Source organism: Calonectris borealis, chromosome 1 (assembly GCF_964195595.1).
Source record: "Calonectris borealis chromosome 1, bCalBor7.hap1.2, whole genome shotgun sequence".
NCBI classification, from domain to species: Eukaryota; Metazoa; Chordata; class Aves; order Procellariiformes; family Procellariidae; genus Calonectris; species Calonectris borealis.
Window position 1 is genome coordinate 202,322,612 of NC_134312.1, and position 25,270 is coordinate 202,347,881.

Consider the following 25,270-nt stretch of genomic DNA (forward strand, 5'->3'; position numbering starts at 1 on the left):
CAGTTGGCCTTGGACATTGCTGAATGAGAAAAATGGCCAGTACTTTATCTCTATACTGACTCATGGATGGTGGCAAATGCCCTGTGGGGGTGGTTGCAGCAATGGAAGCAGAACAACTGGCAGCGCAGAGGTAAACCCATCTGGGCTGCCGCATTGTGGCAAGATATTGCTGCCCGGGTAGAGAACCTGACTGTAAAAGTACGTCACGTAGATGCTCACGTACCCAAGAGTCGGGCCAGTGAAGAACATCAAAACAACCAGCAGGTGGACCAGGCTGCTAAGATCAAAGTAGCTTAGGTAGATTTGGACTGGCAACATAAAGGTGAATTATTTATAGCTTGGTGGGCCCATGACACTTCAGGCCACCAGGGAAGAGATGCAACATATAGATGGGCTCGTGATCGAGGGGTGGACTTGACCATGGACGCTATGGCACAGGTTATCCATGAATGTGAAACCTGCGCTGCAATCAAACAAGCCAAGCGAGTAAAGCCTCTTTGGTATGGAGGACGATGGTTGAAGTATAAATATGGGGAAGCTTGGCAGATTGATTATATCACACTCCCACAAACCCGACAGGGCAAGCGCTATGTGCTCACCATGGTGGAAGTAACCACCAGATAGCTGGAAACATATCCCGTGCCCCATGCCACCGCCCGGAACACCATCCTGGGCCTTGAAAAGCAAGTCCTGTGGTGACATGGCACCCCAGAAAGAATTGAGTCAGACAACGGGACTCACTTCCGAAACACCCTCATAGACACCTGGGCCAAAGAGCACGGCATTGAGTGGGTCTATCACATCCCCTACCACGCACCAGCCTCCGGGAAAATTGAACGATACAACGGGCTGTTAAAGACAACACTGAGGGCAATGGGTGGTGGGACATTCAAGCATTGGGATACACATTTAGCAAAGGCCACCTGGTTAGTCAACACTAGGGGATCTGCCAATCGAGCTGGCCCTGCCCAATCAAAACCCTTACGTACTGTAGAGGGGGATAAAGTCCCTGTCGTGCATATGAGAAATATGCTGGGGAAGACAGTCTGGGTTACTCCTGCCTCTGGCAAGGGAAAACCCATCCGTGGGATTGCTTTTGCTCAGGGACCTGGGTGCACTTGGTGGGTGATGAGAAAGGATGGGGAAGTCCGGTGTGTACCTCAAGGACACCTCATTTTGGGTGAAAATAGCCAATGAACTGAATGTATGATGTTAGTTATTACATAGTACTGTATGTCATCACTTCTATGGTTACCATATGCCATATTAACAGTATTACAGTAAGAATCACCCAGATTAATGTAGGATGAACTCCGATGAAACTGAACAAGGTGCAACGATGATAGAACCGGACAAGCGCCCAGAACTGGCCTCCGCATGCAAGAGTCCAACACCACACACCATCTCTCCTGCCCTGCAAGACTGTTATGACAGGTGGAACCCGAAGTCATGGACTAAATGAACTCAACGGACATTTTAGAGGGATGGCCCATGGACTAAGGCAATGATATCCCTATGTGCGTATATATCAAAAGGCAGGAAAAGTAGTGGTGACTAATTGGAATGTATGGGAAAATGTGAGACCTGGGCATGATGTAGATGGTATAGAATAAGGGGTGGATATTGTCCTGTTTCCGGCTGGGACAGAGTTAACTTTCTTCCCAGTAGCTGGGGGGGTGCTGTGTCTTGGGTTCAGTGTGAAAGGAGCGTTGATGGCCCATTGATGCTTTGGCTGTTGCTGGGTGATGCTTGCACCGGGAGGGGGAGCACAGCCGGGGTGGCGGACCCAGCTGGCCAATGGGGTGTTCTATACCATGTATACTACCTGAAAGGAGGTTGTAGCGAGGTGGGTGTTGGTCTCTTCTCCCAAGTAACTAGCGATAGGACAAGAGGAAATGGCTTCAAGTTGCGCCAAGGGAGGTTTAGATTGGACATTAGGAAAAATTTCTTTACTGAAAGAGTGGTTAGGCCTTGGAACAGGCTGCCCAGGGAAGTGGTGGAGTCACCATCCCTGGAAGTATTTAAAAGACGTGTAGATGAGGCCCTTAGGGACATGGTGTAGTGGGCATGGTGGTGTTGGGTTGACGGTTGGACACGATGATCTTAGAGGTCTTTTCCAACCTGTATGATTCTATGATTCTATGATTCTATGTGACATCATGCTCAGTATAAAAACCGGGGGGGGGGGGGGGGGGGGGGGGGGAAGGGGGAGGGCTCGCCCCCCATTCGTGACACCGGTCGGTGGTCAGTGAGAAGTTGCATTGCGCATTGCCTGTTTTGTGTATTCTGTTATTGTTGTTGTTCTCATTGTTATTATTACTGTTCTACTTTGTTTTATTTCAATTATTAAACTGTTTCTATCTCAACCCGGGAGCTTTCCTACTTGTGTCCTCCCGATTCTCTCCCCCATCCCACCAGAGTGGGGGGGTGATCGAGTGGCTGCGTGGGATTTATTTTTTGCTGTCTGGGGTTAAGCCACGACATCTGTCCACATCAGTATCAGATACTAGATGGCACACCATGCTGAAATCCAGAAAGAGGCACTGGGATTCTGAAAATTCAGCATTACCACCACTTGTCAGTTGGTTTCTTAACACACTGGTTAAAATTTGTATGGTCATCCCTCTTAGTCCTAATCTTCTGCCACTACCCCTTACATTCAGCATAGTACCTACAATAAAGTTTTAAAGATGCTGACAAATCACAAAGGTGAAGGGGCAGGCAATGTATGTAGTGAAATTTTTCAAGCTTTTGCTAGTTCTCCTTTTCAAAAATTTCTCAGTCCATAAAGTAAGAAAGCATCTTTTATAATAGGCTTATGTACCTTAAAAACATAATCATGTTAATTGCAGCACAGCACAGGAAGACCAGGTGTTCTACAGTCTAGTAATTTGTCACATTTTAGTTCATTATGCCACGTGCTGACAAGTTTGAAGACTTAAGTCTTCTCTGTATGAAATTCCACAGACGTAAAATTAATTTACCATGCATCTTTGAGTACCTTCCTGCTCCCTTCTGACTACTCTATGTCCCATGAGATTATTTGAAAACTTCACGTCTTAAAACAATCTCAGGTGGTTGTCATCTGTAAAGTCAACCTGTCAAAATTAATTTCCCTCTCATGCAAGATGTGGAATGGTTCACATACATGTACAAAAATAGACATAGTAAAATAGACGCTATTCAGTCCAGTGCAAATGTTTCATCTTTACCAAGCACACCGAATCTTCTGAAAAGTAATTTATGTCCAAGAAGCAATGTCCCAATCACTCTCAAAATGAGACTGCAATATATCATTTTTAGATAGTCCAATTTCTTTTTAAATAATTCACTTTATAGGCTGGCATTTAACTATGAGGCTGAAGAGCAAACCTGGAAAAAAAAATAACAAACCCAACCCTATTGCTCTCTATCCTTTTACTTCACAAGTTTTGTCTTCTATTGTATATAGCAAACGTACCTTCTGCTGTAGGAGTTATTTCTCTCTGTAGAGATATATAGTTTTTACACATAATTTCTATTTAGAATGTGTTTGAAAATATGCAAAAGCACAGCATAAATATGAAGCTGTAAATACACTACAAGACTGTCCAATTCTGTGTGTTAACAGAGTCAAAACAGCTATTTAAATCTATCATATACACTGCAAAACTTCTCACTATACAGTTTTCACTTTCCAAGTCGATTATACTTACAGGGCATATTCTGCTAGAGGCAGTTTGAAAACGTCAAATACTTCCTTATTCTTCATTAAGTAAACTGAACGCAAGTAGGACACAAAACACTGAAAGAAAAATAAAAGTATTTAAAGAGAAATAAATAATAAAAAGAGAAACCATTCAATTACCAACCCATTAAACTAACATTATACTGTTGCTCCAAACACAAAATAGAACTCCACTATTAAGCGATCCAATATTGATTTCAGACTGAAATTCTTTTAGTCAATACCCATCAGCCAAAATTTATCAGTACTACAGAAGTGATGCGACTTCAAGTATTCAAATATTTCATTAAATGCACATTAATTGGCTGAATTTCCCAACGGTATGTCATGTTATTTTCGCTAGAAAAAAAATATGGCAAATTAGTCAGAAGGAAACATTACTGATTCAATTTTTTCTACCAGCTTTTCTGAATGTTGTTACACTATTCTGACATATGTGGAAGCAAGAACAGACTGTGTTGATATCAATCTGAGGTGTCCTGACTTAATCTTAGCCACTAAAAGTGATTCAACTCAATGTAGCTGCCTTTCACTGTGGCCTAGGATAATTCATATTTCCTTGCATTTGCCATCAGCTCATCACATACACACAGTCACTGAATGCAACTCAGCTGACCAACATAAATTCACTATACAATATTTACTAAGACCAGTCCAAGGCTGAAGTTTCAATTAATCCCAGACTTTCACCAAGAAAATTTCACCAAGAAAACTGGAAGCGCTGCATAACAGAATAACTTAATCTTGTGCTGTATTTTCCCTCCATCCTTCCCCAAGGGAAAAATTCTTATTCTTCTCATGTTTCTTTTACGTAGTCGATTTCTGCCTATCATCATCAGCATAAATACCGGAATATTTTAAGTATCAGAAAAGATCCTTGGATTTCTGTTGTTTGTAACCTAATTTCTAACACATACCAAAATTCCTATGAGGCTTAAACCAGCAAACACTAGTAACAATAGCAAATTAAGTTCATAGGATTATATTCAAGCATATTACAATCACACCCTTGTTCTGCCATGTACAGGCACCTGTCAGAGAAAATTATTGTATTAATAATTCATGTGGCATTTAAAAAAAAAAAACACCAAACTATTTCTTGTTAACCTGAGATAGAGGAGGAAAAGACCCAACAGTTAGGAGCATCGATCTCTTATGGGGATTCTTTAAATGCTTATAAGAGGAAAAACATTTCCAAAAAGTGAAAACAAAGATGAGACAGTAAATTAAGCAATGTCATGAAGTCATACTTTTCCCCTTGGCAAACTGAAATAAAAACTATTAATTGTAAGATATGTAGAACTAAGAGATACACTTTGCAAGCTGCCCAACACCTCATTACAGAAGTAAATTTTCATTTGCTTATTCTTCCAAATGCTAAGTTTTCGGGTAAAGTTTCCTGTCCAGATTATGTCTTTCAATTAATTTTAGCAGTGGAAGGTGCTAGCACAATCCATTCAGCTGCTACCAAGAATGAGGTGTGGAATAAAACACTTGTTCGCTCACATTAAATTATTAATCATTTTATGAAGATAACTAGAACCTTTAAGAAAAGGCTTCAAATTTGACAGATCTCATTAATCTTTGCTGTCTAGCAAGCAGTGACAAAAATAAATGACGGAGCCTCTGCTTTCTCTGTAGTGACATACGGAAAAAAGCAGTTTAAACAAGAAGTATCTTTTCTGTGAATCTGAGAGTTGCAGATCTGAAGATCTACATGAGTCACTACATGCCACAGGCTAGAAATCTCATTCTGTCTTTTGGATAACCTATAAAGCCATCTACTTACTTCATTAGTATTTCTTTCGTACAATGGTCTAGAAATTAACAAATGATAGATAAGAAAGAACACACCTTTTGCACATGTATCAAGCCCTACAATAACCAAGGATGAACGACCAAACAAATGCCCCATGTTCTAACTCACGTTCATCAGCTGTCAACAGGGTTCAGCCTGCTGAGACTCAAAACAATTTTTAAAGTTTGTCATGGACTGTATGCAGGATGGTATTGCTCTACGTTCAAAGAAATGGGCATCTAATTTAGGCAAGAGGCTTCAAAGATCATTCAATAGTAATATAATGATGATTAAAGTCTGCAGCTGACCTCATTCTCTATTATTTTAGGCATTGTGAACACTTCCAGCAAAAGATGTTCCCTACTCCAAGAGCTTACACCCAAACTAGAAAATTTACATACAGCAGAGAAGAGTTGTTCTACTTTACAAGAAGAGAAATGAAGTACAGAAAGACCAACTGACTTCTTTGATTTTGATTTGATTTCAATACCTTCACTTCAACCTCCTTCTAAAATACTGTCATCTCGCTTGGTTTTTATTCAATTCTCCTAAGACTTGGTCACTCTGTAAACACACACTGGACAGCTGAGGGAGAACAAGTTTAGTCAGTGCAAACTTTTTTCCTGCTCTTCTATCAATTGCTGTTGTCCACTGCCATTTTTGCTGTTTTGATATCACTTTCAAGGGTTTTTTTTAATAACTAAACTTTACAAAAATATTATTAGATGAATTAATTTATACCATTATGGAAAATGTTAATGTTGGGCATCAGAAACATGTTATAGCTCTATTGCAATAGTAGCTAAAGGCCCCCAAAACCACCTGAGACTACTGTACAAGTACTAGAAATACATTAGACAAAAAGTACTATGCTCTACTAATTAGCTACATTTAAATTTTGATTTATTGATGTATTTTTGGATAATTGTTTTAAATATTAAAACACACACAATTCAATGTATGTGCTGTTTTGATCGAATTCAAAGTAACAGGGCGTGCCTGGAATCTCGGGCTGTAACACCCTGCATGTCCCTCTGGGGGCGAAGAAGAATTTGACAGACAGACATCACTTCAGTGTCCCAGTATCCCCTACACAATAACATTCAAACTAGCAAGAAAAAGACATTTTTTCTAAAGACTGATTTTCGGAACTGAATGAATTGACATATTAAATATTAAAATTACAAGAAATGCCAAAAAGCAGCCTTAGTCCATGAGAGGAACTGCAAAAGTTTCAAAGGAGCCCCAATCTGATTCACCCTCTCTTTCCAAGCAACAGCAGAGGAACCATGTCCTATCAAATGAACCATGAAGTTTGTTGAAGCAATTAGTAATCAAGAATTTTCTTTGTTCTTTTTTCCTTTCTTTTTTTTTTAAAAAAAACAAAGTAAAAGCATCTTGGAGTAAATCAACAAGCTTAGAGGACGCAATCGGTTAGACCTCCTGCCCTCAAAACAGTAAAGTACATCCTACTTGAACTTCTGTGCATAGCTATGCTGTTTCACTGCTATCTGATCCATTCAGGTAGGGAATTTATTTCTTACAAATGTCAAGAATTTAGCAGCTTGCAACAGACAAGGTAGACAGCACAGGTCTGTGCCTTTGAGAAATCCAGCATTCCAGATAAGGATCCAAAGTCAGGATTTCATTTGCATTATTTTTATTGTTTTATTCACATTGATATGTAAGACTACTGGGGCATATTTGCATAGTATGTCTGAACACTCAAATCTTATTAAGGAGGGACGCTTCTATGATAAACCACTTGTCCATATGTCAAGATTTTCAAAAACTGAACGTATATACAGTTCATCTGCAAGATGACACTGCACTGCTACCCATAAATGAAAAATTGCAATAAAAATGGCTTGAAAGGGTAATTAAATGGCAATTAAAAAAAATTAATTTTTTATCTGTAACATTGACAGACAGGCCGTGTTTGATTTTATTCTTGTGCTATTTTGAAACTTTATTATTTTCTTTTGCCTCATTCAGAATCTCTCTCTGCCTTTTAAGAGATCTTAAAAAGCCAAAGCCAGAAACAGAGAGGTTTGTTAGTATTTTCATTCCAAGTAAGATGATGCTGGCTTCCTCCTACTCTTGTCCTCCCCCAACCAGCTGCTCTGTCACTTCTGATACAAATTGGTGGTAACTGCAACTTCCTCTGGCAGTTGCAGATGCTCGTAATATGTCACCAGTACATCTGGCCTGCGCAACGTCAGGATGAAGCTTACACTGACATTCCACACGCTGCAAGTAACACTTTGTGCACTACAAAAACCTGGGATACCTAAACACCAAAAATAGTTTTAAAAGCAGTCCCTCGAACATTGCCTTAGACATTTTATTCACAAAGCTCCCACTGACTTCCTCAGGCACTTTGATTTAAGACTCCTTGTTTAGGAAAGTAAGAATGATATTCCTCCAACCCAGTAAGTGTCTTTACTGCAGGCATCCAAGCTAGGTCACGTCACCCAGGCTACCTCTGCAGTGCAAAGAAACCACCATTCACCCATCCCAAAGGGTTTTTAAGGTATCTATGTCAGGATGCATCCTAGAAGTGCCTATTCCTTTCTTACCAGCTATAAATGAAAGCTCAGGCAGACTAGCTCACATAGGACATCTAAAGTTAGGTGAGATGAACCTCACCTTAAGAGTTTTAAATATTGCAACTTGCCTCATTTTACAGCTGAGTTCAGCAGAAAGGCTACAACTCTTAGTCTATCTTTAAGCATTCAGGATCTCCTTTTCATTTTATCCTGTCACTCAGGTTTACCAGAATGTCTTCAGGTGTCATAAATCCCCATGCTAGCTCAGACAAATAAAAAGTTATTTACACTAACCCAGAATTTCTGCAATCTTTTCCTTGGGTAGAACTTGTATTTCTCAGGCTTTGGCATTTATGAATTTCTGATCATTTGGCCTTTGGTAGTGCTCTTTAAATTTGACCTATATGTATTAACAAAAATATGACCTGAAAGATTTTCTTATTTTTCTTCTAATCATCTTGTTTCCCTGCATCTCAGTTTGAACTCCTGATTTTGCATAGTTTGGAAGACACCTGGTAGAACTACAGAATTCATAGGCTCATGATACCCATGCGGTTTAAAAACAAACAAACCAACTAACCTCAGAAAACTATCGCATTGCAGCGCTTCGATAACAAGTAGTAAGCTCTATCCCAAAAAGTTCACAGCCTAAAGATATTATAAAACCAGGGAAAGATCAGTAAACGTGTCTAGTCATGGCAAGAAGAGGCAACGTGATGCCCAGAAATGTTACACAGGCCATCTTCCATGGAAAGTATCTTTTACAACTAGCTCATTCTAGTCCGGGAACCTACCTAGTTATTTTAAGTTTTCCTATCTTCCCCAAACCTGCTAAAATCTTGATGAAATTCACATATTGTTCATGGAGTCTCCCAACATTAATCAGAACAGCAAAGAAATCACATTCATAGTCCCATTCACACACTTCTCCATCTTATCTGGAAGAGCTATTCTAAGCTATTTTGCTTCTCTTTTAAATCCAAATGACAGTTAAAATGCTTTATTCAATGCATTGGATTTTACCACTGAGAAAGGACAAACTGTCATATATATTCAGGAGATACAACAATAAAAATCGATTAAGAAAGTCAGCATGTGAAGCCTACATGGTTTCATATTTTTAACTTTTTAAGCCAAAGAATGAGATCTGCCACTTTTCAGTAACCTTTTTTGATTATTTTAGAATGTTCTATCAGTTCCCCAGGAAAAGTCCTCTCAGGAAGAACTTCAGTCAGAAGGGTACACAGTCCTGTTCTCCATTGTGCTGCCAAGGATACATGATGAAAAAAAAAATATTTGTACTGATTTAACAGCTTTATGCTTTACAGAATAGTTGAAGCTGAAAGGAATCTCCAGAGATCAGCTAGTCCAAATCCCTGCTCAAAGCAAGGTCAGCTAGAGCAGGCTGCTCAGGAACACACCCAGTTTTTAATATCCAATAATGGAAACTGCACAGTTGCAGTGTTCTAGTGTTCAACCACCCTCACAATAGAAGTTTTTTTCTTGAGTTTAAATGGAGTTTTTTGTTTATAAATTTGTGCCCATTGCCTCCTCTCCAGTCACTGGGCACCAGTCAGAAGACTCTGCCCCCATCTAATTTATACTTCTCTCCGAATACAGGAGATACTCCCAGTGCTCAATCATCTTTGTGGTTCTTCATTGGTCTTGCCTCCAATATGTCCATGTCTGTCTTGTACTGGAAGCCCAGAATCAAGCTCTGCGCTCCAGATGTGTCTCACCAGGGCTGAGTAGAGGGGAAGGGAAGGATCACCTCCCTTGACCTGTCAGCAGCGCTGTGCCTAATGCCGCCCAGAATGTGCTTGACCTTCTTTGCTGCAAAGGCACATTGTTGGCTCATGTTCAGCCTGTTGTCCACTAGGACAACCTGTTGCCGCAGGTCCTTTTCTGCAAAGTTGCTTTCCAGCCATTTGGTCCCAGCCTGTACTGGTGTATGGGATTACTCCTCTCCAGGTTCAGGACTCAAACAGCTGGGAAAAACCCAAACAAAACAGTAAAAACCCTCAAACAGATAAGAAGCAGTGACTACTAAATAAAAAATTAAATTCATACCCAAGAGTTTAAAATAAATATGTACCCACCCACAACAGCAGGTTGGGTCTCCAGGCATTAGGGTCATGAGCCCGTGTTGAGAATCAACTCACACAGGCTATACAGGCATACTTACTACCAACCGCTAGTACACGATTATTGTTTCTACTGATGCCATGATTTAAAGCTTAAAAATCAGAACAATTTAGCAGTTCCAAACACTGCTGCTAGGGCACATACAAGCAGGTCAGTTATTCCAACAGCAGTTCTATTCGACTAGCATCCTCAAGAACTATAGTGTAGCAGATGACTTACCCTTTGAGCTTTGTCTTTTAACTCCTGATCTTGAGCTAAGAAAGCTTGCATCCTCTTTTGGATGTCTGTAAATTTTTCAGGATTAATTCTAATTAAAAAAAAAAAATAAAGTTAGCTTTAATTATTAGAACATGGAAAAATAAGCACCTATTAGGTTCTCAGGAGTATCTTCACCTCTTTTGCATTGCTTTCATATGCATAAAGCTATTACCACTCTGAACAAGCTTAGAATGGAACCGTATTGAGGATGAAGCATACACTCCTCAAACGAATAACACAGAAAAGACAAATGGGAGCTCAGACTTTTTATCCAGAGACAGTTTTCAATGAAGGTGGTGAAACGTCTTCCAAAGCGAAGCCAAGATCAGCAGTAAAGAACTTCTTGGATTTATAGAAATGCTGAGAAAAAATATAGAAGAAGCATAATGAATTATAGTCCTACTTTATACTGAGATAGCAGTCTTCATAAGGAAATTCTCAGCATTTTTGAAAGCGTAAATAAGATCTATTGCCCTGGGAATACCGAAATTTAAGTACTTCTTTCTTACAGCCAGATGAGCAAAAATAAAGGACATTAAGATTAAACAGATTTAAGAGCTCTGCAAGATATTGATCAGGTGAATAAAGATCAGTGACTGTACTATAGAAAATGCCATTAAACCTAGTAAGAAGTTATGCAACTCCACTCCCAGACTCTGGATTTTTACACTTATTCCAGTGATATCTACACTATTCCAGGTTTATTTGCCCAGATCTTTTCTTATCTACTTCTGGCTTTGATCTGCTAGTGCCAGCCAAGGGTATCATACAACCTACCAAGCACGGTAGCAGGGTACCCCTCAAGTAAGGGGTCAGAAAGAGATGCACAACTACCAGACTTCTCACTCTGGTTCTTGCTGCTGTGTGCCCTATCATCCCATACTGTACAAAAAAACATAGCCTTTGCTGAAGGAAGTCAAGAAAGCTTTTTCACATAGCATTAAGTCAGTCTAGAAAACATAACTCTGATTAATAAACATTTTATAGTCATTTTTTGTAACATAAGCCATTATGATCATCTATTATTCTTACTAAATATGAATGCAGCAACTAAGCAAGGGGTCGGAGGGTATTACCAAGGAATACTTTAATTTATAAAGATATCAAGCTTTATTCCTTCACCATTTCAATTTCGTATCTCTGTCAGATACAGCCAGTGGAAGACTGTAGTGCACACGAGCCATTTAGCTACAGTTTTAGTGAAAGATCAAAAAGTCAAGTTCCAGTTTCAAGCCAGTGCATAATTTGCTCCAAAAGTATAGACATAAGAGAGAAAAGAAGAGGCATGAAAAATTCAGTGGGGGACAAACTGACCAACAAGTCTTTGAAATGCAATGCAGGATGGAATGCACACAAGATAACAAAGATAGAAAAAGTAAACAGAGAGAAGGCTCTTCTAGATTTTATTCTATAAAACAAGACTGAGAAAGTGACGATGAAAATATCTATGATCCTAACAAAGGAAAAATGGTAGAATAGCAAAATAAAAGCAGTGTCTTGCTTAATACCGAATTGTATTAGAAGGTACAAACACAAAGTATACTACCGCACTGCAGAGGAAATACAGGAGGAAGAGTGAAAAGGCTAGTTAGATGAGATCAATGTGTTTACAATGACCTGAAACCCAAATAGAAAGCTTAAAGTAGAACTGGAGACAAGTATAAAACCAGCACAAATACAGTGCTTTAAAATAAGAAATCCAAGCACAAAATGAGATACAAAAAGTAAAGAAGGGATAGCATGAATAACAAAAAAAAAAAAAAAATTAACATGAACAACAGTAGTAAGACCAGAGAAATGTTGGGATTGCTGTTAAGTTATGGGAAAGCTATTAAAAGATGACCTCAAGGCACTTAAATTAGCCAGTGTCTTTTTTCCCTTGTCTTCACTCAAAGTGGCAGCTGCAATCAGACAGCTACAGCACAGTCCAAGCTCACACCAGAATCACAAATCACGGGATAACAGGTACTTAGATAAATCAGCTGCGTCAAAAGCAATTTGCTCCATACCATCTAGAGAGAAAGACAGAGCACTTTGAGTCATAGTTGTATCTGTTCTTGAGAACTCATCTGAGATAGATAAAAATCTAGGAGACAAGGCAGGTAACCATAGTGGTCATCTTCAAAGAGGACAAAAAAAGAGAAGTTGAACGATTAACTTTTTTCTTGATACTGAAAAAACAATTTGTAAGCACCTAAAGAAAATAAGCAAACACATAATGGCCAACATAGGTTAGTCAGCAGCAAAACATGACTAATCAGTTTGATTATCCTTCATAGCAGCATTAGCGGGCTTTAGGAATAGGAAAGAAACAGCAGATGTCGTATCCTGATGTCAGCAAAGCGTCTGGCTAGGGAAATATGGTCTATATGAAATCTTTAAGTAAATGCAAACTGGCCTTGGAGGTGTACTCAAAGAGTAGTTAGGATTGACTCATTGCCAAACTCAGAATGCACACCAAGTTCCAATTCTCGCCTGGGCTCGCTATTACTCATTATTTTCTGTAATGATTGATTATTGCAGGAATATGATTCACTATTTATAGGAGATAATACATCCTTGGGGCTGCAAGCATAATAGACAATAATCTTAGACAACATGTAACATTTTGTTGACTGCATATAAATTTTTAAGTAATTTGGTTGAAACTTGCAAGAAAAGGGTTTGAAAAAGACACAAAACACAAGATGCTTTACAGTTAAAAGCAAGGCAAGATACTGTAGTGTAAATTAAGCAATGTCAACCAAGAATATGGTGCCCAAGCACATTTTGAGGTTATGTGTTTGTTAATGAATGGGTAAATTTGCAACACTGAATATTAAAAAAGGAGTCATAATACTCGATTCTCTCCTCTCCAACATTGTACCATGACAACCACCCACTGTCGTTTCGTCTCATGCTGGGATTCCAAGAATAAGAAAACTGGTCATTGTTAAATTGGATTTTGGTTTTAATGAGTCTGCATGTTATTTCTTTCTGAACAAATAAAACTTTTTATAATAATTATATACATGTGACTATTTGGAGAGACAAACCTAAAATCTAAACACTTAAATGAATTATCGTAATTTATAAGCTTGCCTAAACAGCTAAGAACCAGTGAGCTAGAACCAACTATGCAAAAACTAGAAGGGGATTTTATTACAGTCTGTCATTTTCACTAGGCTGTTTCTTCCTTTTCTTACTCTGCAAGTACAAACCTTGCATTTAAGGAGCAGTATAACTTTTTGGAACTGTTGTTCTGCCTAGCAGTTGCAAAACTGGCCACACTTGACTGTGCTTGCTTGGTCTTATGGACTGGTCAAACAGCACTCTCCAAATTTCCTGGTCGATACATGCTCGGCTTTCCACTCATTTCCCCTGTTTTTAACACCATGATACAAGCACTGCTTTAACTAGATAGTCTCTCTTCCCCATTCTCTCCAAAGTGGAATTTAAACAAAAAAGCTCAACAATCACCACCTTCAGTGCCATGATGTAGCAAAAGTTTCCGTATTCCACCCAGCTTCCAAGCAGCAGCAGGTTTTGCTCTGTGCTCTCAGCCTGGAAGGTGGCTCCCTATGGTTACACCGGACAGCCTGGAAGGCTGGAGAGAGGAGGAAGAGCTGGGACCTAGGGAAGGCTGCTCAGAGTTGCCAGCCTCACACCAGCTGATCATGTACAGGTGCATAACCACGCTGGTTAGTGACACCAGTGGATTGTCCTACAGTAATGATGGTAATTGGGAGGCAGCAAGTTTTAATAGATCCCCTAGTATTAATATTATTGTCATGTGGAATACATATCCAAGTATCCTCCACTGTCAGAAAAAAAGGTGGTTTGTTGTTGTTATGGTTGTTTTCTTCAAGAACCACATTTTTGTCATAATATTAAAGAAAGCAATATTACATTGTGGGTATCTACATACTTGCACTTCCTTTGGTAAAATTTTCCAGACACAAAATTTGTTACGATAACTCTTTAGGAAGCAGCTCTTATCTTGTTACTCAACAAAATCAGATGCGATGAAGTAGTCTCAAGGTATTATCAAAAATAATTTCAGTTTACAGCTTGTACCTAAAACTTTGAAATTATAGACTCCTTATAAATATGTACATAATATTTAATACTTTCAGAGTAGCTTTTTGCCACATTCGAATGCTCTACAATACGATATTTATTATTGCATATTTTGCATTTTCTCTTGCTCTGTTTGAAACATGAAAGAGAGATGTATTATTACAAGCACTACCTGTAAATTGGCAGTTTGTGCTGATTAGAAAGGTATGGTATACTAACAGGTTCAAATTTAAAATTGTGTCCTGGTTTCGGCTGGGATAGGGTTAAATTTCTTCCTAGTGCTGTGTTTTGGATTTAGTATGAGGAGAATGTTGATAACACACTGATGTTTTCAGTTGTTGCTAAGTGCCCTCCTAGTCCAAGGACAGCTCCCGTGCCTACTGACTGAGCTAGGTACACAAGATGGGAGGGAACATAATCAGGACAGCCAGCCCAGCTGGCCAATGGGGTATTCCATACCATGTGACGTCATGCTCAGTATATGAAGGGTAGGCGTGATCCAGGAAGTACCGATTGCTTCTTGGTTATCGGTCAGCGCGGGTGGCGAGCAATTGCATTGTGCATCGCTCATTTTGTGTATTCTATCATTATTTATCATTATTATTATTATTATTTTCCCTCTTCTGTTCTATTAAACTGTCTTTATCTCAACCCATGAGTTTTTCTCACTCTCACCCTTCCGATTCTCTTCCCGTCCCACTGGGGGTGGCGGGGGGAGTGAGTGAGCGGCTGCGTGGTATTTGGCTGCCTGCCAGATTAAACCACGACAAATCGAAAATTAAGAAAACAGCCCAAACTCTAGCCTTTTGAACAGGTATTCAGGAAACGAAAAAAGTTATTCCCCTCTATCCTTTCAAATTATGGAACTGTTTTAAAAGCTCTGTCTAAATGAAATAAAGAAATGTTAAAAGCTGTTTGTAAGTCAGAAAATACAAACCAAGGAAAGTAACAGAAAACTGGTTCTTGCAATCCCTATGCAAGGTAACAGGTTAACAAGAACAGCAAAACAAACACATTAATTGACAGTGATGTTTTAGAAACAAAAAGGTTTCAGAATGAATTTCAGAAGTTTGAAAAGTGAAACTCTGTTGGCAACAAGCAATGCTCATTATCTTCTAACTCACAAGTTAAATCAATTCTTGAGAATCTATAATTAGGTGAATACACACAAACAACACCAGAAGACTTCAACAGAAGACCTGGAACGTTATCCATGGGTTGATGGAACTTCTTCAACAATTTATCAGTTGACAAAACACACCAGGGTTGTATTAATTGGGAAACTGGCTAGAAGTAAACAACCTAAGAAAATTTGTAGTTAAAAACTTTTAGGATGAAACTGTTTGCAATCCACAAGTAATTATATGAATTTTTTTTAAGGAGGCTAAACCATTTAAGCCTTAACGATGCTAGGTAGACAATTCTAAATAAAAGCATTCCCCTTCATTAAGATGTTACAAATACTAATAAGGTATGTTTTGCAGATTCAAAAACTGGATCTCGGGGCAGGATGTTAAAATATATTATCAATCAAAAGCCCTGAATTTGCTTATAATGATTCCAATTAAGAATGTTACTTAAATGTATTTGTTATACATATGTCCTACTGGCTTGATAAAAGAATGAATTTTTGGGGTGGTGTTTAAAAAAAAAAATAGCAGAGAGTTTTCCATTGATGTAACATCAGATTAGCAAGAATGTGTTAAGAGATGCAGCCACGGATGTCTCTCCAGAGACACATCTAACTTGGATTATAAGTAGAAGACACATTTATTAGGGGGAAATAAAACATTTGCCTTATTAAAATTGAATTGTTATTCTGGTACAAAAATATCGACTTTGATTTGTATGAATGAATACAGGCTAAAGAGGCGTTTTTACCGTGTTCTATGATAAGCTGTTCAAACAATTAACTGCATTACTCAAGAAGTTAAAAGCTTAGCTGTCAAAGAAAGGTGAAATATTTATAATATCCATGAGATCAGACATTTATTTAGTGAATATCAAAATAAGATAAATTATTTTAATAACTATCATTTTAAGAAGGAAAAAGATGAAGTTTGGAAAAAGAGGCAATTTACTTAGGCTGTGGTGGTTACACAACAGATCCTTTTAAAGCGCTATGATGCTTAAAGGAAAAGAAAATATCAGACTTTAATTAAGTTTCCTCACTGATATTGTCCACATTCAGTTGGGGGTTTTTTTGTTTGTTTTGTTGTTGTTGTTGTGTGGGTTTTATTAAACAGCAACATCAAAAGAAAGCTTTAAGCACAATTAGACTTTTGGGAGTTATTTGACTCCATTCTAGTCCTTATTTTCACTGTTTTAGCAAAAGTGGTCTTATGTTTGAAGTTCACGCATATTCTACACAGATTTGATACCCGTGTTTGACCAGAAAAGGTGCATTTACTTCACTGGCTGCTGTGTACTCTGTTGGTTACATAGAAGCAGCATTCACAAGTGCAGTTCACAAGTGCCTCTGAAATGGCATATTCCATACATCAAAAATACTTTAAAAAAATAAAACTAAGCCTTAAATCTGGAAAATGCTATATGCATGTTTCTTTGCTTTGCAGAAATAACAACTTGTGCCCAGGTGTGGCACGTTTGGAGTGATGACATCCAATTACGGTATCAAAAATGGCAATCCTCAGGAAAACCAAACAGAAAAATCAGCCTAGTGAAGCTGAACACTGAAGCACTCATAAAAGAGTAAGATTCTGTAGGAATTGACAGTATTTTGTGGTTATCATTCCAAGCTCTTGCGTCTTTCTCCTTAACTACAGCTGATCACACAAGCCCTCCTTTTCATTTGTAAAAACAAAATAAGAAGTTTGTTAGAAGTCACTATCATATCAAATTGCAATGACCAGGCTATCCTGACTTACTTTAATGCATCCTATTATTGAATTTACAATAGAAAAAGCTAATGAAGATTAGCTAATGAAGATTCTTATTTAGTAGATTTTAATAATGACAAGTCCTAAAGTATGTGTTCACTTTATTCCTTAAGTCAAGCTTTGACACACATGAATATGGAAACGATAACAAAAAACAGATAACAGTGTAAGTGGTGGCAATTTCTTACCGTCCTTCGTTACACTAGAATTCAAAGAATACAGTATAGTTAAGTTTGCCTGAAGACCTGAAGGTTTAAGCAACAAGGTAATAATAACCACTTAAAGTTTCACCCTACTTTGATTTCTTCTCAAAAACAGTTATTCCACAAATACTTTCTGCATAAAGTTAATTATCTTCTTTGCTTAGACATCCACATCTTTACATTCAAACCACAGCTCTTCAAAGTAAAAATGTCCTAGCCTTGCTCATACCCACTTGTACAGAAACTTGATTTTCTACCCTGTCATCCTTCTCTGGATTTCTTCTAACTCCACTCTACAATTTTTGGCATGGTGTAACCTGAACTATATAAGTATTCAAAATGGAGTCAGGCTCATGCCACGTTTTCTGGCTTGCTTTCAGTTCTGCTTCCATATTTTCTTCATATTCTGTTTCCTCTTTTGATTTAGCATTAGACTGATAGGCTCAAAGAACAATGAACTCCTTCCTACCTATAGCTGCTAATTAAGAAATTACCACCAATGCTTTTTAGTGGTGTGGGTTTTTTCTATTATTTTTACAGTTAGGGTTTTTGTCTTTCCTACATGTCCATTACTCTGCATTTAATAGAAATTGAAAATATAAGTGCTTTTTTATTTTTACATGGTATCATTATATGCTTCTGCAACTCAGATAGCATAGATCTCTACAGGCCTCCATTGGAATACTCTCTGGTATGTAAAATGACCATTTAGCCACATCTTTTATTTCCTGTTCTTCAACTAAGTGATTCAGAAAGATCATGACAAATTGGAGAAACAATCTAGAACAAAAGAAAAGAGAGGTAAGAGAAACGAGAATGATAAAAGGTATAAAAACATACAAGGACGGATTAAAGAAATTGTAATTATTTAATCTGCAAAAGAAGAGAAAGAGATAGCATGATAATGTTCAATTACATAAAAAGTAGTTGCAAAGAGTGAGAGAATACATAATTTTCCATATATTCTTGGCACAGGACAAAAGAAATATTTCACTTAAATTACTTACAAGGCTTATCAGACACTTGAAGAAAAAAACCTTAATGGCAGGAACTGTTGAGTATACACGAGATCGCTTTGGGAAATTGTGAAGATATTCATTGGCAAGTTAGACAAGCATCTGATAAGAATGACTTCTGCAGCTGATCCTGCCTTTGGGAAAGTGGATGGAATAGGTAACCTCTCAAGGTCTTTTCCTTCTACAACACTATCAAAATGAAATTATCTCCCTATTTTGTCCAGCTCCAGGCAATTCAAGCACTTGACTCCATCAGGATTGTCACAGACTCATCACACATTATTCTTGTAGAAAGAAGGCTGAATAACAGATAAGACATTAATTACTTACTTGATTTCACTGACAGGTACTTTCCTCTGTGCCAGCTGTTCCACCATGCTTTTTTCTTCTGAGGGAAGCAATACTAACAAAGCTTCGCCACCTTCTTTGTATCTGATTATGGGGAAAAAAACATAAAAGAGAGACCTCAAGCAAACATGCAAAAAAATTTTTTTTTTCAACAAAAAAATCAATTTTTTGTTGATGTTTTCAATAACCAATGAGAATTTACATTTGCTTCCTTATAACCAGCCCAAAGAGCAGACAAAAATCCTCACTTTACAAAGGGAAAAGAAAAGGCAAACCAGTTAAGTGACTTGCCAATACCTCCACTTGAGCTGATTTCAAAACTACACCTAGAGCCCTAAACATCTGGGACTAAGACGTAGATTCAGATCAGCGGATGTTTTCTTCCCTAGATTAGAAATACTTCTGTCGTAATCAAATGGCACTCGATCAAAGCTTACAATACTAGAAGATCTAGCTACCTGCATTCACCCTTTACCAATAGGCAAGTCTTAACACCTGGTAACAACTGATTTTCCTTTGCACATCCTGGGAGTGTAAAGGTTAGGAAAGCATAAGTGCCTTGATACCAAACAACAACTCATACTTGCATGTTCAATAAAGGCCACTTTTCTAACAGGTCACAGAGGCATCACTGAAAGAAAAGCATACAAACAAGAGTTCTTTCATTTATAGAAGCAGTTTTTAGAAAAGAAAAAGAAAAAATACAATCAAACTGATGCTGTAAGATCATATCTAGTGTACACTCTTCAATGCACTTAACAGCTGTATCAAATGTAGCTAAGTTATTAATTACTCAAGATACACGGTTGGCAAAAAAATAAAAATTCTTCTATTTTATTCCTAAAGCATCTTCTTGTTCACTTTGTTTTTGTGAAAGAAAATGTTAGTTCCTACTTTTGGCAAATTTAGCGACTTGAGGACATTCATGGAGAAAAAAAAATACCCAACAGCATTAGTAACCAAATAAGACAATGGGTTTAAGTCCTACTGAAAAAGTAGTAATGATGAGTTAGCTTATCTGTATTATCTCTCTGTCCATATCTATTGTAACACATATATTATTTCTTCATTTACATTTACAATACAGATTGATAGGAAAGTATTGCATAGAGTCCTCCATTATATAAAAAACAACAATCCAACTAAATTTCAGAAATAGGCCAAAATTGGACAGAATCCAACTCACAACCAACTGATGAGAGGAACGTGTGGAACAAAACAAAGTAAGAGAGTGGTAAGTTACTATGTAGAGCAGCTCTAAACTGCCAAGAGCTACTCACAGGGGAGTCCCCAGGCAGCAGCAGGTTGTAAGCTTATACATAAACTGCTATGACTACAAGTATTCCATTTATTTGAAACAGAAAATTCTCATCGTATTATTTTTCAAGTGCCAATTCATATCAAATTATTTACTACCTTAACAGGCCTTTGGTTTCGTTCCTACTCCAGTCATATTTGCCTTTTTTTTTTTTTACCTGCTGGTAAAACTTTTCATCTATCTTAAGCATATCTGGTTTGTCCTTTCTGTTTTCTTTAAGGAAAGTTAACTGTTTCCTCCATCTTTATTCCACTCAGTCTGTTGCCATTTCATAAATCTTCAGCTTCTGTTACTCCATCATACATTCTCCTGTTGGGTCTTTACTCCAATTGCATTCACTCTTCCCCACCAAGAGAACCATCAAGGAAAGGATATTATACAAAAGGTATAAACTGTCAGCAGAAGGGTGGGAGATGTTATTAGTTTGTCTTTGGGACCACAGAGAACAGGACTGTGCCAGGGTAGGTCACATATCTTTCCAATAAAAGCTCGGCAGTGACAGAAGAAAACACCAGTTCAGTCTTTGTGGACAGAAAAGGGAACATAAGTGCTATTTAAGGAAGTATTAAGAGTCAAGACTCCTTGGCTTAAGAGAGCTTTTAAGTTGGAGGCCAGAGAGCGCAGAAGGATATTCTCAGGCACACCAAACAAGAATCATACCATTAACTGATAAAAATCATTTCAGATGGAATAGAGATGGAATATACTTCTCCAAGTATAAACAGTTATCACTTGGCAAAAACAGTACTGCAGAACTGTTTGAAAACTATAAACACTATCTGTCACAGCACAGTAAGCAATGGAAGTAGCAACAAAATCTGCAGTTAAAACAGTCTGACAGCTTTTATTACAGCTCTCTGCTTTCATTTGATGAATTTGAAAAATCACAACAAAATGCTCTTGGATGCCTGCCTTTTTTTTTTTTTGCCCAATGATATACATGATGGGTTTGGGGACTGACTTTTAAAGATAATTTTAAAATGTTTAATAAATGTTTTCATCATGAGATTTTAACCCTTACGTTCTAGATTTTGAAATTTTACATGGAAATCAAATTGATACAAGAGGAGAGTCTCTGCCACATACCAACACTATGTAAATTTACTGGGTTTATATGGTTTGGTAAGAGTACCAAAAGAAATGGTAAGACATTTGGACTTTGTCCCAAAAAATACTGCTTTAGGGTTGTGGATAAGGGAGAGATACTGCACAAAAACTATACTAACTTGATTTTAATTCATTTAATTAGTAGACCTAAGATGTTCTTAATGCAGAAATAACAGCTTGTAGAATCTTTCTAAAAAAGAGTTCTAAAGCAACCCATATGCTTGGCTTAAGGCAATTTATTATCTTTACCAACAGCATAGGAGGACGTAAGTCACTGCTGACCAAACACCCCATGAATGTTTGGGCCCTTTATATAATAATTAAGGTTGGGAATGACTTGCTTACATAGACCAAGTGCACCTTCTAAGAAAGCTCTACGTATTTTAACCCAGCCAAATTCCAGATGATATTTCCACAAAGTGGGTGCATGTCAGACACTGCCACTGCAAAAAAAATTGATGATCACAGTTCCAAAGCATCTAATTACTCATCAAAAGCACCTGAGCTCTCAGAGCACCTGAGCTCTCAGAGCACCATCGGAAAGAAGGATGAAAACATTCTCTTTTATCTACTGAAGGCTTGTATCGGACAGGAAGACAGAGATAATATTGCTGCCAATACTAGTCTCACCAATTTACAGTACAGAAAAACATACAGCTCTGCTCTTCTCTTCAAAACAGATGCCACGAAACGAAAGGATTCCGAAAAGAGCTATGAGAACAATCCAGTATCTGGAAAGAATGCCTGTTTAGTCTCCTAACAAGAATCTTCCTCATTTGTCAAGAAGACAAAAAAAGTCTTGATCACACTATATAAACAACTACAAAGGATGATTTTTGCAGATTCTTTAAATTTAGTGAAAGGCATGAAGTGATTTATGTAGTTTTGTTGCTTCTGGCATTTCTTATCCTAGAGTGCCTGACTTGGCATTCTTAAATTGTTGCTTTATTATATTTATTTTATTCAGTGTGCAACACACTATGGAAGACCTGTGCCATACAAATCATGGAAGAAATACCCATCAAGGGTCAGAGAGCGCAGATATCCTCTCTGTAAGGCACAAACCCAAACTCTGGAATGATATAATACAGGAAATACCATTCTACATTAGTTTTGCTTGTAAGCTTTTCCTCAGTACCCACGAGGTCACTCTTAAAACAGGATGCAAGATCAGACGAACCTGCAGTCTGACCCTTGAAAGGTGTTTTTGTGTTATTAGCGCTGAACACATTATATGCTGACTCAGTTATCTTTTCAGAAAGTACAAATTCAGGAGATGTAATTCTAAAGACACATTCCATAGATAATTCACAAAAAGAAAACAAGCATTAAATCTGGTATCTATGGACGACAACTAATTCAACGTTTATGTTAAGTCTTGCAAAGCCTTTATACAGAGAAAATAGTACTACAGCTAAGTAAAAAAACAATCACATAAAAATAGACAAAGAAGAGACAGAGGTTTCCAAACACCTATAGTTTCTCATATTTTGGCAACTACTGAGAAAAAAAAAAACCCACAACATTAAAAATATTTCTCAGAGCTGATGCCTTCAGAAATTCAAAGAGACTGAAAGACATCTGGTAACTATTTATACAGCATAATCTTTTTCCTTACCTATTTTGGAAACATTCACTCTTTTAAATGACAATACTTTAAACATACTTGAAGTTAAGGAGGAACAGTCTTTGCCTATTTTTATATTGTAAGTGTGATTTAATTAATTAAAACAGACAGCTTAATATTAACGCTGTTCTTCAGAGCTAAACATGAAAATGAAATCATTACAGAATTGAGAAAGTTGAAAACCAAACTATCTTAAGTACCATCTGGGAAGGTTTGTATCTGTTCAGTGTCCCCAGTGGGTGTTCAGTTAAAGAAAGCAAAATGCAAGCCTATAAAAAAAAGAGTTTTACTTGGGCAGAGTATTATCTTCTTTCTCAAAAAAGAAAACAACTTGGTAACGTGCTAATAAGAAAATTATGGTCTTAAAAATATCCTCAGAAAGAGAGGTTGCAGTGGAAAATTTAAGTTTTCAAAAGTGTTTTCTCTGTGTCTTTCATACTAAAAGCTTCTATACTGGCAAACTTATGAAAGCATAAGCTGCTAAAAACTGGCATAAACAATAAAGAAAAGAACACTTAGATTTTCTGCTCAAAATTTGTTTCCATTACAATGCCTAAAACATAGGAGAGAAGAACATTCCTCGGTATCCTAAGGGAATAACGTTCTTCACTAAAGCCAACAAAAGAACATTTCTATAATTATTTTCAGTAGACAGATAAAACCTTTAAACCTTTATAGACGATAAAGCAGCAAAGAGTCAACCTCAGCTATTGAAATTCTTCAGCAGGAGGACTACTTCTTCTGAAGATGAGAAGACATTAGAAGTTCTCCCCGTTCTTGCTGACTGCAACCTTCAAGTTGTCCATCATCACCAAAACCAAACACCTGTCCTAAAAGGTTAATTCACTCTGGTGATTTATTATTCACTAAGTATGCACCTCAACTGTGCTGGAGAAAAGTAAATTAAAAACCTTAAAGTAATCAAACTTTCTTGGACTGTGTAGTAATTGATTACTTATCTTGTCATCTCCTCAAGGTGATAAAGAAATCAGAGTAGGGACTCATCTTTGCATTGCAATTTCAACTGTCTTAGGATACCAGATACAATTCATTCCAATTCTACAGAAAATTGCATCTTACTTGCAGAAAGTCTTTGGGAAAAAAAATTCACATACTTCTAGTTCAAACCTGTCGTATTTTCTAGAGTCTATTGGCTTCAATACTTATCAAAAAGTCAAGTAACTTCTCTGCAACTCAATCTTGACTTACAAGCAAGGAAGCTGTGACAAATCATCATTAGCACTATAAAGCAAAGGGTAGGAATTATATATTTACACTGACTGCAGATGAGAAAAAGGATGTCTACAACCAAGGGCAAGCACCAAAGGCTGGACAAGAAGGAAATGGGATAAGTTATTTAGGACACTGTGGTACTGGCTAATTAGAAGTAGAGAAAAATGGGTTAAAATGTCAAGAGGACCATTTCCCCAGCAAAGAAACACAAAGAGATGCCAAATCGTTTCACTTCATACCAAAAAATAAATAAAATAAAACACTAAAATCAAGAGGATGGTTTATTCACCATGACAGAATCTATCTTAAACTTTTGCTGAAAATTACCCTTAGCTGGCAGCTGGTATCAAGCATGAAGGAACTAATAACATGGCAACAATTCAGTGAGGACAGGATGAGAAAAAAATGCTTTTTGTGCAGGCCAAACAGACACTCAATTTTCGCTAATCTTAACCTATCTTAACCTACCCTTGATCAGATCCAGCCAAAGGCTGCATATGCCCCTAGCCAATAATACCAAAGCAAGCAATACTACCATTATCACAAAGGCAACAGATGAAAATGTACTATGGTTATTAATCAATTCCACTTTGCCATGCAGCTAGAGTTGAGCTTGTTCCAACTACATTTAGAGTAATTTTACATCCTTGCCGTGACCACCGTAACATAATAGTTCAGTCAAATGCACCATATTTTAACTGTCAGTGACATACAAGTCATTCTGGCGATACCAGAATAAAATAGGAATGGGAACCATCTGATTGATGGTCATCAGGCACCAGTGTTCTGCTGTAGGGCAGACATCTAGTAGGAAAAAAAATTATGGGAAAGCAACGGAAAGAGAACTGTAAAGATAGCCTGCATGGATATGCAGACCTTACACGAAATGTTATACAGGTTGTCTTGAACAGATGTATTGCAACATGTTTCCCTAACATTTGTATTGCAGAAGATAGAAGCTGATGCCAAATTTCAAGAGAGT

At 37.6% G+C, this 25,270-nt stretch overlaps 1 protein-coding gene across 6 annotated transcripts in view; it reads right to left on the reverse strand.

Annotated features, from left to right (window-relative positions):
- The window catches only part of DDX10 (DEAD-box helicase 10), a 213,525-nt gene that overhangs the window by 164,908 nt on the left and 23,347 nt on the right, over positions 1–25,270 (reverse strand). For all 6 annotated transcript variants that reach the window (XR_012672021.1, XM_075140022.1, XM_075140026.1 and 3 more), the window contains exons 10-12: positions 18,986–19,087; positions 10,439–10,526; positions 3,696–3,784 (exon numbers count right to left, since the gene is read on the reverse strand). Coding sequence is in view for 5 of the 6 variants with exons in the window: in XM_075140022.1 (XP_074996123.1) it covers positions 3,696–3,784; positions 10,439–10,526; positions 18,986–19,087 (279 nt within the window). In the remaining variant the exon portion in view is untranslated. The remainder of the gene's footprint in view (positions 1–3,695; positions 3,785–10,438; positions 10,527–18,985; positions 19,088–25,270) is intronic.